The 14,695-nt window shown below is 39.0% G+C and overlaps 1 protein-coding gene across 2 annotated transcripts; it reads right to left on the bottom strand.

Annotated features, from left to right (window-relative positions):
* Positions 1 to 5,358: 5,358 nt before the first annotated feature.
* Positions 5,359 to 14,380, bottom strand: fosl2 (FOS like 2, AP-1 transcription factor subunit). 2 transcript variants are annotated; one of them, XM_026944181.3, is made up of 5 exons: positions 14,236 to 14,380; positions 13,708 to 13,803; positions 9,988 to 10,242; positions 9,728 to 9,835; positions 5,359 to 7,590 (listed from the first exon to the last, which is right to left on the bottom strand). In XM_026944181.3, exons 3-5 carry the CDS (start codon positions 10,225 to 10,227, stop codon positions 7,045 to 7,047), a joined length of 894 nt encoding a protein of 297 aa, XP_026799982.1. In that variant the 5' UTR covers positions 10,228 to 10,242; positions 13,708 to 13,803; positions 14,236 to 14,380; the 3' UTR covers positions 5,359 to 7,044. The 2 variants fall into 2 exon arrangements, with proteins under 2 accessions (XP_026799982.1, XP_053093468.1); XM_053237493.1 differs by lacking the exon at positions 14,236 to 14,380 and having other exon boundaries at positions 13,708 to 13,812.
* Positions 14,381 to 14,695: the final 315 nt, after the last annotated feature.

Raw genomic sequence — 14,695 nt, 5'->3', positions numbered from 1 at the left:
ACTTAAAAAAAATAAATAAATAAATAAAAAATAATTAATTAATAACTTATAGTTTTACAGTTCATATTTTTTTTAAAAAAAAATGTATTAAACAAATAAAAGTTTGAACAATAATTTTTATGTCATACAAAATAATTTTGGTGATCATGTATTGTTTTCAGACATGCGCAGTACTGACGCAACTGTGAACTGACGCAATTACACAGTTAACGCTCACAATTACAAGCGCGCGCTCTGGCGGAGTTAAAACAGTCATCAGTTAACGATCAAAATGGACAAATTTGTTATTAGAGGAGAAAAAAGATGTGAGGAAACTAATGAAAGAACACATGCAAACATCAGGTGTCCCATTAAAGGTAAGTAGAATTATACTCTCTAATAATAATAATAAATCTAATTGTAAGCATTTAGATACCTTAATATCTGGTTAGTTTGCATTGGTGACGTCATATGTAAATGATATGCGGCCCGTGAGACTTGAACTTGGACACAGTGCGGCTCACTGAAAAAAAAACCCACTGTATTAGGATGTAATCTTAAAATGTATTATATAATTATAATTACAGTATTATAGAATCCTGTGTTCATTTATAGAAAATGTCTGACAGTCCATTTTTTTTTTGGTAAGAGCTGAGTTTTTTAATACAGCAGTTTTTTAAGACTTTGATACTGTACACTGTTCATTTGGACTGTGCCTTATGGGAAATGTAGTTTATCCATTTTTAAGTGCTATATTTTCAGTGACATATTTTTTGAATGTTGGTTTTAGTTTTACTTCTACTAGTAATAATGCACTTACCCCATGTGTGAAGAGTTATAAACAAGATACACCAGAAAACAGTAGAGATGAGAAAAGGGTTTATTGCATCACACAAGAAATAAATAGTTGTTATTGTTTTTCTGGGGGTGGGGCATGTGCAGGGTTGGGGGTTCGAATCCTGCCTCTGCCCTGTGTGCACGGTGTTTGTATGCTCTCCCCATGCCTTGGGGGTTTCCTTTGGGTAGTCCAGTTTCCTCCCCCAATCCAAAGACATGTGTTGTAGGCTGACTGGCATTTCCAAATTGTCTGTGGTGTGTGAGTGTGTGTGCGATTGTGCCCTGTGATGGGTTGGCACCCTGTCCAGGTTGTTCCCCGCCTTGTGCCCCAAGTCCCCTGGGATGCACGAGTCCCCTGAGGCTCCCAGCGATCCTGTGTAGGATAAGCGGTTTGGAAGGTGGATGGATGGTTTCTCCAGGACCTCGCAGGAAAGTTGAAATGTTTATATAAAAGCATTAAGTTCAGAAAATAGACTATGTGAAAGTTTGTTGAATAAATGTGCCAAATTCAGTGTGAACAGGAGTTTTGTACCTGTGTGTGGAAAAGTAGCTAGCTAACGCTTCTGCGCGTGCTCAGATGTCAAGTATTTTGGGAAAACAATGAAGTATAATATTAATGCAATGTAACATCAACTCTATGGTGATTTCTTTTTAAAGAAATGATTAAATAACTGCTTTATAAATACAGGGCATTCCTTTTGTTAAATGTTTTATCATTTCACGCTTTGTGCTGTGAGAATTAGAACTGAGAATTTAAAAAATCAGAATCAGGATCAGTCAGAATCAGCTAAATGAAGCTTAAATAATAAAGAAATGTTCAGAAATTTAGTAAAGGTTTCCCTGTGGTGATTTATTACCACCCATCATCTAATATAAAAACCAGATTTTATGTTTTGCTCTTTTCTGGTTATGTAGTGAGTGTGATCTGTTACTGACCTCTAGTGTACAAACAGAAACAGACTCTTACTTATTCTTACACTCTCTTACTTGCTTCTTTTTGGTTCATAGACTACCCTTAGTTCATGATGGCTTGAATCCATCACTAAACTTGAACCAGCCAAATTTTTTGTTGGTTAATATTAAGAGTGTTTATTTAAAAGGTCAATAGATTACAGAATGAAAACCTTGTTTGCAGTGTTAGTGTTAGTGTATTCAGGTTGAGAAATGCAGGAATTGCCTAAAGTATAAACTAAACAACTGGCACATACTGTACACTCCATCCTTTCTTCATCTTCAGGTCACCGCAAAATCTGTTTTCTATTTTAAAGACCACAATATTTCTCTATATTGAGAAATAAATTGGTTGACTTGGCAGTTAGCCTATTAGTCACCAAAAAAAAAAATCCACAAGTTATGACCATCCACCCAATATATGATGTAATGATAACACAATTCTCATAAGTTCAATGAGATTTTCAGTTCCTGTTGTAGCTTAAAAGACTACAGCAAAACATTTTTTTAACATACACTATACGGTCAAAAGTATGTGGTCACCTGACCATCACAGCCATATGAGGTTCTTCCCCAAACTGTTGCCACAAAGTTGAAACACACAGTTGTATAGGTATGCACACTGGAACTAAGAGGCTGAAATATGTTCCAGCATGACAATCCACTGGAGTGCACAAAGCGGACTCCATAAAGATAAGGTATGTCAAGGATGGAGGGGAAGAACTTGAGTGGTCTGCATAGAACCCTGACCTCAACCCCACTGAACACCTTTGGGATGAACTGGAACACCGACTGCACCCCAGACCTCCTCACCCAACATCAGTACCTGACCTCACTAATGCTTCCAGAAGAGTGGAGCTTAATATAACAGCAAAGGAAACTAAATCTGCGAAGTTCAACAAGCACATACTGTATGGGTGTGATGGTCAGGTGTCCACATACTTTTGGCTATATAGTGTATAATTTACTTCAAAGGGGATAAAAATCACCTTAAACTTTATAAAACAGTACAACTACACAGCATATTTTGACTCATCAAACTTATTTTTTATCTTAATCATAAATTTGTATATTTTTTGGCCCGGTAAAGTGTCATTTTATTATTCAATATTATTATTTTGTACTCTCAATAATATCTCCTCAGTTATTTTCATAGTTCACTTGCAGTCATCTCTAATCAGGTTACACTGAAACCTGAGGCATTTAGCTGTACACACTATACTGTATTTCAAAATTGTATTTAACTTTAATGAATGTCAAACATGCCATGCATTTGTATTGAACATAATTCAGCCTCTTTACCTTTTATTGGTGGTGAAGTTATCTAGGTTTATGGAGTGAATATCCTCAAATATTGTCCAAGTGAGAAACGTTTTCAGGAATTAAATGGATAAATAAATAAAAATAAGCTACTGTATACAGCAATATTTTGAGACTATCCAGCAGCATAGATGTAGCTGAAATATGGAAAGATCCAAAATATGGGTTGGACAGTAGGTTTTGCTGCAGACATGCAGATAGAGGAAGGTAAAGAGCTGGATACTGGAGAGAGAGAGAGAGAGAGAGAGAGAGAGAGTTACAGTATGTTATTTTATGAAGTGCCACAAGAGGACAGTGTAGGCTAACCCACTTCATGCTTACACCTGGACAAACTTGTGTAATGGCTTTGTGTCTAAATGGCATTGCAAAAATATTACATTCTAATGTACATGGGTACATTAAAACCTGCTAAAGGTCACGAAATTGTATTTAAAGCAAACATGTTTATATTGTTCCAATACGTGCCATTTTTCTCCCACTAATAAAAAATAAAAATGTCTTCTGGAAAATTATACTCAGGATGAAGTGGGCCCAAGGTTTTTCCCGAGTAAACATGCTTTAGTGTATCAACAGCTTACTCAACACTGCATTTAAGGTTTCTTTACTGAAAGACATGTTTTGATAGAATTGTTTTCCATTAACAATTACTCAGTTATTCATGAAAATAATCAGAAATCTTCTGGGAACCCTGGTGAAAAATCCAGTTTATCCTGGCAGCTACTAGCTACCTGAACACAGGCTGAACTGGTTGAGCTGGTAGACTATCTTTGCCAGCTGTTAGAAAGGAAACAGTTTCTGAATTACTGCTCCTAATGCTACACACAGGCAAATTATTTTTAAGAAAATAACACAACAGTAAGGCAGTTAGAAAATCGCAAATAAGAATCGATCAGTTTAGTCAGTCATAAGAGCTGGAAAATTTACCAACTGGCAAAGATGGTCTGCCATTTTGACCAGCTCGGGCTGTGTTTTGGTAGCTGGCTGGATTTTTTTAGCAGGGAAATGATCAGTATCTGCACAGATTTCTACTTACGTGATCAGATTTGCAGATTCTTCTTTTCGTTTTACAGCCACAGGTTTACGGATTTACTTTATTTTTTATCCGGACCAAATGCAACACATAGTAATCTGGCAGTAAACATTAGTTCATGTTTACATTCTAGCCTAGTTTCTGTTCTCTATTTATCGATCACCTTTGTGTTCACTATGTATCTGAGTATGTGAACAGTGAATATTATGTATGTTTTTGTGTATGGTTTCCATCCTTATGGTTAACCACATGAAATCTTGCAAGGGTTTATTGCACAAAATCACAGCCATACTGCATTAGTGCTGCGTCTGCGTCTTCACAGGAAAAAACACCTATAGCATGATTATGAAGTGCTCTGAAATGTAAAGCTTACTAAATAGTCAGGTGTTTAAGCTTCTTTGGTTATATATTTTAACTGTTAATATTCATATGAGCTTATGAAGTTTATCTTAATAACCAAACAAGGAGTTAAATTCCCCTATATTGCAATGCTGTAAGACTATAAGACACTGTAAGGCTAATTACATGGAACAGTATAGTGACACGCAGTATGGATGTGTGTGACAGAAAGAAAAAGAAAGAAAGAAAGAAGCACCACAAAAATCTAACTTTTTATATTTATTTAAAAGTAAGACCTTTTCACAACAGACACAAACAGCTCCACACACAACTGTAAAAGTCTTTGAATGATTTTTTTCAAACAGATCACTCCTAACACCATGTCAACCAAGTAAAGAATCAGGATTTATTACATAATTTCATCAGGTGAAATACTGAGTCATCCACTCATATTCATAAAAAATGATAGATTAGCAGGTATTGAATGCACCTTGCCCACCAGTTCTGTCCAGGGATACGGGTCAATCCTATAAATAATTTTTTTTATTCTTTCACCAAATCTACACGAAGCATTTGATTTGATTTGAAGAGTGATGCATTTGAGATAATAAAAATCCTTTTCTGGTTTCTTTTGTTCAAAAAAGAAAAAGGTATGTTCATATTTCCCCTTGACACACCGTGCATTGGCAATGTGTCGTCATATTAAGTAGTGCACATTTGCATATGGCTCTGTGTTAAAAGATGGTGGCGTGTTATTGCCTACTGGGATGCGATGGATGAGAGAGGTGCATTCATCCAAATACAGACCGACTTAAAAGAAGAAGAAGAAGAAGAACTCCAACAAGCATGAGATACCCACCAACATAAAAAAATTGTTTATGGACAAGAAAAGTACAACTATCGAGAATACCATTTGCATGTTTTATTATTATTTATAATAATAATCCATTTAAATAACCAAAGGAACAAACACTGACATACATATTGCTGTTTTTGTCGTTGTTTTCTGTCTTTAAAACAGTTAAAGCAATTACAAAAGAGAAACTATTGGTCGGAAAGCAGGACATGTACAGAGGGCTTAAAGATGGCTTGATCTATATAGTTCAAGGACTCACAGGCAGACTGGATAAAACTCACAGTCTTTACACACTTTCTTTTTTTTTTGGTATTGTATTGATTTCCCCCTTGTTAAACTCGCTCCCTTGCTTCAAAACACTATAATTCTGAACAGATCCTTAGCAGACTTGAAAATCCCCAACATAAATAAATGACAAAGAATAATCCTTCAAATCTTCAAGTCAGCATTATTCCACTTTGTTCTCTTCAGTCTCACGACAAATCAGCAGAGGTCTCCACATCCTGGCCCATCTGCTTTTCCAAAGGAATGTTTAAAGTAAACAGTTTACTCAAAAATATTGCAATTGATATTCGTTCTTCACAACCAGAAATTAGACGTGTTTTTGGGATATCATTGTTCCAATCCACACAGGCATCCGTCACTGTCCTTTTAAGGTTGACTGTAAGAGGAATGCCATTTTCTTTTAAATCAGAGTGCAGTAACAATAGTGCATCTGGTCCTGTGTCTGGCAATCAAGGCCCAACAAGTGTTGGAGGGACAAGTGCCCATTTGGCTTGGTTATGTCTCAGCTGAAACTCTGCACAAAAAGACATTTATTGATCAAGCCATAAAAGTACACTATAAAAGTAATACATAGTCGTTTCCATTTTAATACCACAGTGTCTGCCCCAATAAAAAGCAGTATTGCCGTGTAAAGGGTTTGAGGCTGAACCTAATATGGCTAGAGTTTGTCCTCAGGTACACACTCCTGTGTTCTGACTTGATTGCTTTCATTAATGCTTGTGTGGCTTGCTCACACAGACAAAAAAATCCCTGACATTAACTTCAGCGAAGTGTGTGTGTGTGTGTGTTTTTTTTTTTAATATACATAGAAAAAATAATGTAAAGGTTTGCAACATGCCAGGTAGAGATAAAGAGTTGAAGAGGTCAGCCTTTAATAATACATGTTTGTTTCTTTTCTGTCAGACACTGAGGAATTCAGCAGGACACAATATACAACTGGACAATATAAACACAGGTCATAAATACAAAAGGCGAATCATGTAAATGTCACGCTGGTTTTGAAGACATGTGCTTGATTCTGTAGTGTCCGATCCCAAACTGTGTACCGAACAGGGATGTGACTTCTCACACGTCTCCTCAATCCCTTTCACCGTCCAGAACTTTTGTGAACAAACAGGAAATACTTTTTTTTTTCCCCAGACTATTGTAGAATGGTTTTGAATTCTGTGGCTGGATGTCTCGACTGTCGTCCTTCTCACCATTTGATTCTCATGTTTTCAGTCCAAGTTGTTCTTTGTAGCTGAAATGGCGTGTGGGCAAAAATAGTCACAAACACTTAAAAACAAAGACATTTCCCTTTTGAGATGTTTAAATAAAACGATCAAGGTAGCCCTTGAGAGTTCTCGGCTCTGTAGAGATGAGGTTTTGGGTCCGTCCCATATAGGGGACTTGTTGGTTAAGAGTGCTGAGCTGAAAGGGCTAATGAACGAGTGATGAGCTGTGTTTCTCAGAGAGCCAGCAGGGTGGGAGAGTTGAGCGAGTCTGAGGATTGATCTCCGCTGCTACTGCTGCGCCGGTGGGCTTTGGAGCATGACTCGGAGGAGGGCGATGGGCTTTCAGGCTCCAGCATGTTGGGGTAAGTGAAGATGAGGCTGGGGTTGCTGGGAGTGGACACCGGAGTGGAAGCAGCAACCACAGGAGTGTTGAGGCTGTCTCCGTCCGAGCAGTACATCCCACCACCCAGGCAGATGGGCTTGATGACTGAGTGCTGGCTCTTGACCTGCTCCTCCCGCTCCTCATCCTCCATGGGCTCCTGCTTCACCACGATAGGATTGTGGGTATTGTGTGAAGACCGGGATAGGTTAGGGCGCATGGTGGTTAGTGGCAGAGGGGCGCACTGCTCAGGTAGGGAGCTCTGGTGACGCTCCTCTGGAGGAAGTTTACACACAGGGTTGTGGGCCACAAGCATAAACTCCAACTTGTCTTTCTCCTTCTGGAGCGTCTCGATCTCTTTCTGCAAGTCGGCCTTTTCCTCCTCCAACTTCTCGGTTTCCTTTATTAAAAAAAAAAAACAATCAGTTAAAAGAAAATGAGCACAAAAAAACTGAAAGTGAAAAATACTTGCACTTTATGAAACACTAGTTTCCAAGGCAACCAACTTCAATAGCAGGCTTTACAGGATTATACTCTTTTGCTATAAATGTTATTAGATGCAATCAAAGCAAGGACACAAGGTTATTTTTTGGCATATTGGTCAAAAATTTTTCACCACTGGGACATCAGAACCTCATTCTCATTTGGTTGTGGGTTTTTTAACCACAAATATCTCTTTATATAAATTATATAAATTTTATAATATAAAACTTAATATCTAAAAAAAAAAAAAAAAAAGCTGTCCACTACCTTGTTAAATGTAGTGAAAGAGTAATGAACTCTAATAGAAACTAGCTAGCTTTTCCTGACAAAAAAAAAAATGGATGTGCTTGTTGTGACACACTGGAGCAGCAAAAAGTAGCAATAAAAGTGTTTTAATGTGTCAAACAGGATGTAGGTTGTACCAGACAGGATGTAATGAAAATCCATCTGTTCTGACGATGTCAGATTCTGATCAACTAGAAAGCCATTAGCACATTTGAAAGCTAATATGTTAGCAAGTCTTTTTTCTTGTTTATCAGGAGCAACACCCACTGTAAGCATAGTGAACAAAATGAACAATAGCAGATGGTATGATGATTTGGTATTGAGGTTTACAGTGGCACTGCCCTAACTGGTTTAGCTAGCTCCCTGCACTAGCGTAGATTTAGCAAAAGGACCTAGGTGTTTCACCTTACACTACCTTACACTCCCAAGTGCTGTAGCTGTAAACTTTATCCAACATCACAAGATAAAAATAGAGTCCATATGTGTATGTCCATATGTATGCTGTTCTAAAAGAGCAAAATTAAATACCTGATGTCTTCTTATTAAAACCTCTGAACACCATCAGCATTACTTAACAGTTGATATTGAGGGATATTTAATCAAAACCACCAAGATAAAACCTTACAAAATCTACAAAATCAAAGTGTGACACCTGGTCAAAAATCAACTTCCTGGTATTTTGAGACTACACGTTTATGGCAGTTTTAGGAGAAAATGAGAGCATGGAAGTAAGATGAGAGTTTTGCCAGCTTGACGTCTGATGTTACAAAGCTCTTTTTGTTCAGAATGTACCCTTAAAATTATACGGTCATGATACATTTACTTTGTGAAAAAGCTTTGTCCTCAAATCAACTCGTGGACCATTTAGAACCTTATGAGGATATCTGACACAGTCTCAAACAAATGAACCATTGTTGCTGTTGACACTCCCATCTGAGGTAATTTAGTGATATACAATCTAAGTACAAGTTCTAAATTGGTAGTTCTAAATCTTATTGGGGTTTTTGCGCAAGTATGCTCCTCCAGGCTGCCTCGGGGGGTTAAGCAAAGTCAGACGGCTCGGCTAGACGATGATAGAGTATTCTCTTCCGTCTGAGTGCCTTGACTTCATGCCACTGGTATGAGGAAGAAGGAAGCTAAAAGCAAAGTAGCCACCACAATTACAACTAAACAGACAGGGCACAAGAGATCAAAGATTTGTGATTGTTCCTTATTTGGTGAAGTTTGAGGAGGATAAAGATAGCAGTGTGTAAAGTCTAATGGCTTGTGTGGTTTCCTCTTCAGACAATATCAGACATTCGTTTTCACCCCCTTGCAGCACATTCCTCTCTCGTGACACTTGAGAGATGACATTGTAGGGATAATTAGTTCAATCACTGCTTGTACTTTCTGTTACAGGGGACATTCCCATGTTCTACCAGACAACACTGGGGTTTTAAAGGCATAAAGGCCACACAGGCGTCGTAGCCGTCTCCAGCTTCTGAAGGGCGGCAAGATTAATTAAACATGCTTGGCGCAGCTACATAATGTCTTTACTTAAACAGGTCAAGAAGCTGAAGAAGACCAGATGGGGTCAAGGTGCTGGAGTATTCAAACATTGCGCAGGCATTCAAACCATTCTTTTTCCCCCAGGAGTGCTCTGACAAAGAGGTTTCTTTGTAGATATTTTATATACTCTCTTTTTACTGTATATGGTGAATGTTTTTTTACTGTATATTTACTGTATATGGTGAATGTTTTCAGATTGCAACACGAGTGGGTAAACTCACCCCTTGCAGCATTTCGGTCAGTTCCCGCCTACGGTTACGGCACTTAGCGGCAGCCAGCTTGTTCCTTTCTCGCCTCACTCTCCTTTTCTCCTCTTCCTCTGGTGTCAACTGTATGCACAACAGACGCAATGAGCTCTCACGAAGACACAGAAACAACTTCTGACATCTATTTATCATGTATCATAATACACTGAATTGCTCTATGTACATGAACAACAAAAAGCAAGACTGTTTTAAAAAAAATTTAAAAATACACAAACCTGTTCATCCCTCTTACGTCGTCCTCTGGCATCGCCGATGGAGCGGATGACCCCGGGGCGCGTGAGGGCTGTGTGGCCAAGGAGGCTGGGACCGCTGGGCACTGAGAGGCCGTACGGGTGAGAGCGTGAGTATGGGTTAGACATAGAGGTGATGACTGTGGGCTGGACCATCCACTGCAGGTCCTGGCTGGTGGTTATGGCATTAATGGTTGGAATAAAGGCACTGCTAGAGCCAGGCATGTCAACTCTGTACTTCTGAAAAGAGAAGGAAAAAGAAAAATCTGATGAAAACAGAGATTCCTCTTAAAGAGCGCAGTCCTCTTCAAGCCATATGCATTTCCATGCAATTTGTTTCTGAATTTTGTGGTGACTCATTTTAGTTCATGAACCCTTTATCTGTTTCGTGCACTGTAGTCATCACAGTGTAATGAATCACCACACGGTGCAACACCACTGACCGTGTTTCCCTTACTAGTGACACACTGTGTGAATTGAGGGAAAGCCCATAGCATTTCCACACAGTGGTCTGTTAGTGTTAAGATAATGACCTTAGTGATGTACTGGGCAACAGAGTCATCAGTGTATAGAAATGACATCAATTGGTGTAATGCACTTTACAAGATGACTCTCACAATGAGGAATCGGTAACTTCAATACAAAATGAAATTAAAATCAGTCTAGATTGAAAACTGCACCACCAAGCTACTAACCTTCACCTGCTCAGCTCAAGTCTACGTAACTTTAGATTAAAAAAAAAAAAAAAAAAAGCTCTGCCAAATGATCAGAGAACATACCTCTTTATCTCAAACAGGTTGTTTTATTTATTCACTGATTCATTTATTCACTCTGTACATGCTTGACATTGTCTTCTTTCAGTGTAGGATAAGCAGTAAAAAAAATTTTTTAGAAAATGTATGTGATTGAAGTCAGTTCTAATCAGCTAGACAAAAGGGGCTACACATAAAAACCATGATGTGTTTCTTTCAAAGATACAGTAATCTTCCACTAGCTTCAGAAGTTTCCAGAGTAATCGGTGACCACAATACACAAGTTCACTTTAGATATTACAGTAAAGCCTTGTTTACAGCACAGGAAATGAATGCAACACCTGTCCTTAACTCAAGAACAACTATAAACAAATTATATTATATATAAACAATAAAATATTTTAATAATAAAATAAAATCATGTAATTAAAAAAAGGAGCTAGTTTTTGACTAGTTTTTGTTTGGATGAATGAAACATCAAGCAGAACAATCAGATGTTTTCAATCTTCCATTTCCAAAAAGTCAAAATGCAACAGCTGTAGTCTTCTCTACTCATTAACTTGGAATGAAAAGCAGATTAATGTGTAACAGTGCACAGTGAAGTGCTGTGGCTCCTTATCTAGCGCTGAGTCATGCTATGGGCGAGTATAATGTTTATTCCAGTAAAGCGGGAAGTCTATTATATTTAGAAATGCAGCGTTCCCGTGCTCCTCGTCACATCCTACTTCCGGTGTGGAAGTTATATTTGACGGCCGACGCGCACTCGAGTGGTTAAGTAAATAAACAGAGACGCTTGTAGTCTGTGTGCTTCTGTCATCTAACACATATCCCACCTGTTAGACTGTATACAATCGCAAAAATAATAAAAATAATAAAAAAATAACATGCAATAAACAAAATAATAGACTTCATATTATTGCATGTGGAAAATTCCTAATGGCTTACAATGTCAATAGCTTACAATGGAGGAAAAAAAATAAATCACATGGAAGTACTGTAGGACAAACACGCTTAAAATGACACGTTTCTGATTTATGCTGAACAGTGTCAAGAGTCAGGACGTGAATATTCCAGAGAAATGTGGCGCAGGCAGCCTGTGCTCTTTCACAACCGATTCCGATAAGCACTTGAACGCTGCATAATGGCTGGACTCGACCCTAAACACTTCCCATCCGCAGAGCCTGGACACATGTGAGGACTTCCTCGCATTCACACATCCCAGAAGCGTGTGTAGCGGAAAGGTATTTAGACGGGCAACATTTACGGAAAGTGGGCTTGTGCTGGAGCGCGTCATTTCTGGAAACGCGTAAAAAAGATGGACTTGATTCCGAGCCAATGGCCGCGTCCCAAACCGCGCACTAGCCTTCCTTATAACAGAACATGAACCAACTGCATGAACACGGGAAACACAGGATTCTGGCACACTACTGAGTGGGGAAAAAAGCGATTTGGGCTAGATGGGAGACTGCTTATTCAGCAGGCTGCCTGGGATAAGCATGTAGCTTCTGAGAACTGGACCACACTTTAACATCAGGAATTCACCTAGAAACATACAGGATACAGCTTCTTCGCCTACTGATCCCCTGATCATCTTTCCTTCTTTGGCGTTATTCGCCGTGTCCTGTCTCACGCGAACCAAACGGGAGCGCGCGCATGCATGCACAGACGCACGCACACGCGCGCACGCACGCACACACACACGCGCGCGCGCACTTGCGTCTCCTCCAAAACTAGATTTCGCACATACATGAAGAGAAATCCGAGTTCATTTCCAACTAACTGAAACCACTCTGTCTATCACCCCCCCGACAGTAGGACGTTCGGTAGTCTTTCCGGAAATGACGCACAAGACAACACAACTGTTGAGGGTTTCAGCTGAAGTTAGAAGGAATTACTTTTAAAAAAAAAAAAAAAAAAAAGAAACCCTAAATCTACAAGTGGCATTAAGTGAGGCTCTGATTTATGGAGCAGAAAACTAAAGCTCGACATTGCAGATTTAAATCCACTTTTATTCTGTGATCTGAGCACAACCTGTTGATTGTGTCCCAGTGCTCAGAGGAGCCTTTTCAGCTGCAGGTAGAGGGGAAAAAAAGAAAAGATAAAAATAATAATAATAATAATAATAATAATAATAATAAAAAACCTTTTTAAGGAAAAAATATTCGGAATATTAAGAGTTGCATTAATAAATATAGATTTTATTAAGGATTAAGTATTAGTAGGCTATCACTGTAACCTTGTGCTATTCTCTGGCAAGTCTTCTTATTCCTCTTATTCTTCTTATTCTGCACGCATATTTATTATAAAGGTTAAAAAGTGCGTCAGAGATTTTGGGCTGCAGCGTGTGGTTTCAGACGGATGTGTGAGTTCAGTGTCACAGTACAATTCCGTTTTTAGGATGAGGTCTGTGGTCAGTGTGTGTACCCTGTCAGAGTTTCGTTATTATTGAGCGAATTGTATTGTGATTGATGGAGATCAGGATGTGGTCATTAGATGCAATGAACGCCATGTCCATGCAGGTTAAACCACACACACACACGCACACACACACCCAGAGTATTCCCGACAGCAGCTGCTCTGCGGGGTGCCAAAACTATTCATGAACACCATTCACCAGCTCTTATAATGTCTTTGGAAGCAGCTATGTCTTAGCATGAATCGATAGCATTATTATTATTATTATTATTATTATTATTTGCGTGAAGCATGATGAGTTATTAAGCTGAAATAACCCCAGTGTATGTGTGGATAATATCACTGCTGTGCCAAGAGAGAGAGAGAGAAAGAGAGAATGAGAGAGAGAGAATGCTGGTGTTCAGGTGAGAATCTGAGGCTTCATTTGCTTTGCAGTGTAGTGTGGATCACTGATTACCGCTTATAGGAAAATCAGGAGTGTAAATGGTGTTACAGTGAGCCTGAGATCGAGTTCATGTTCAGGAGGATCAGACTTTACCTGGTATCCGGAGGCTGAGATCGGACTGCCGCCTGTTCCGCTCGTGAACGAGTCCACTCGCACCGGGGACGCGCCGCTGCTGCTGCTGCAGTACTCCTGGTACATTATCCAGAGGGACAAAAAAAATAATAATAATAAAAAAAAAAGAAGAAAAATAATTTAAAAAGTGAAAAGTTTCACAGGGTAAGTTCCGACACTGAGTCTGCGTCTTCTTTTGGGAAAAAAAAAAAAAAAAAAAAGCACTTCCAAGCAAAGCGACTGTCCTTATCTAAAAAGCTTAATTAGCAGTAGTTAATTAAAGTTAGTTAAATATCCAAATTATTATAAACGTTCAAGCAGCTTTAAACCATCCAGATCCTAGGAGTCACTTAAAATTACGCTTTATTAGAGGCTCTGCAAGAGTTCACTTAGTCCAGTACTCAGGTCTGGATTAAAAGCTGTTCCCCGCTTTAAAGTAGTGACTAATAACAGGCTGCTTAAGTTGTTCTGCGAGAAACCATAAAATGAAAATGTCTCTTGTGCACCTACTTTCTGGAATGAACTCAGTGCTGGCGCGCTTCAGTCCTGTTTCGTCCCTACAAATGAGTCACAGCACTGCCTTCTGCTTTGTAGGTATTTTTTCTGAGTTTTGCTGAAGGATGACTCACTTTAATGGCACTATAGAGCGCTTGCGAGCGTTTATCAACGCCAACCTGCTTCCACGCGCACCAGGCAGAACCAATGGCTCGCTGAACTAGGGGTACGTACCACTTAAAAGCAAAGGAAGGCTGACGAATAAAGTAGTCAGTGATGTACATGCTAATTTTAATGCAAGATCTGAGAAAATCTGCGAATAAACACTACGTATACTATATATCGAAAAAAATTTTTTTAGAGAAAAGCGTAAATGAGCGACGTCCGTGAACATCCGCGTCTCCCCCTGTGGACTCTTGAGTTGGTATCGGCCGGTTGACGTACGTTTCCAAAAATGGGCAGTTGCGTCAGCGTA

This window comes from Pangasianodon hypophthalmus, chromosome 10 (assembly GCF_027358585.1).
Source record: "Pangasianodon hypophthalmus isolate fPanHyp1 chromosome 10, fPanHyp1.pri, whole genome shotgun sequence".
NCBI lineage: Eukaryota > Metazoa > Chordata > Actinopteri > Siluriformes > Pangasiidae > Pangasianodon > Pangasianodon hypophthalmus.
The sequence above is the reverse complement of the archived record's forward strand: the minus strand, read 5'-3'. Positions and strand labels throughout refer to the sequence as shown.

Bases quoted from the DNA above. Each gene is read 5' to 3' on its own strand.
- fosl2 (XM_053237493.1), bottom strand. From the start codon at position 13,812: ATGTACCAGGAGTACTGCAGCAGCAGCAGCGGCGCGTCCCCGGTGCGA. The intron at 10,243-13,707 runs GTAAAGTCTGAT...TTCTCTTTTCAG, and splicing joins TCTCAGCCTCCGGATACCAG to AAGTACAGAGTTGACATGCC. The intron at 7,591-9,727 runs GTGAGTTTACCC...TTTTTAATAAAG, and splicing joins TGACCGAAATGCTGCAAGGG to GAAACCGAGAAGTTGGAGGA.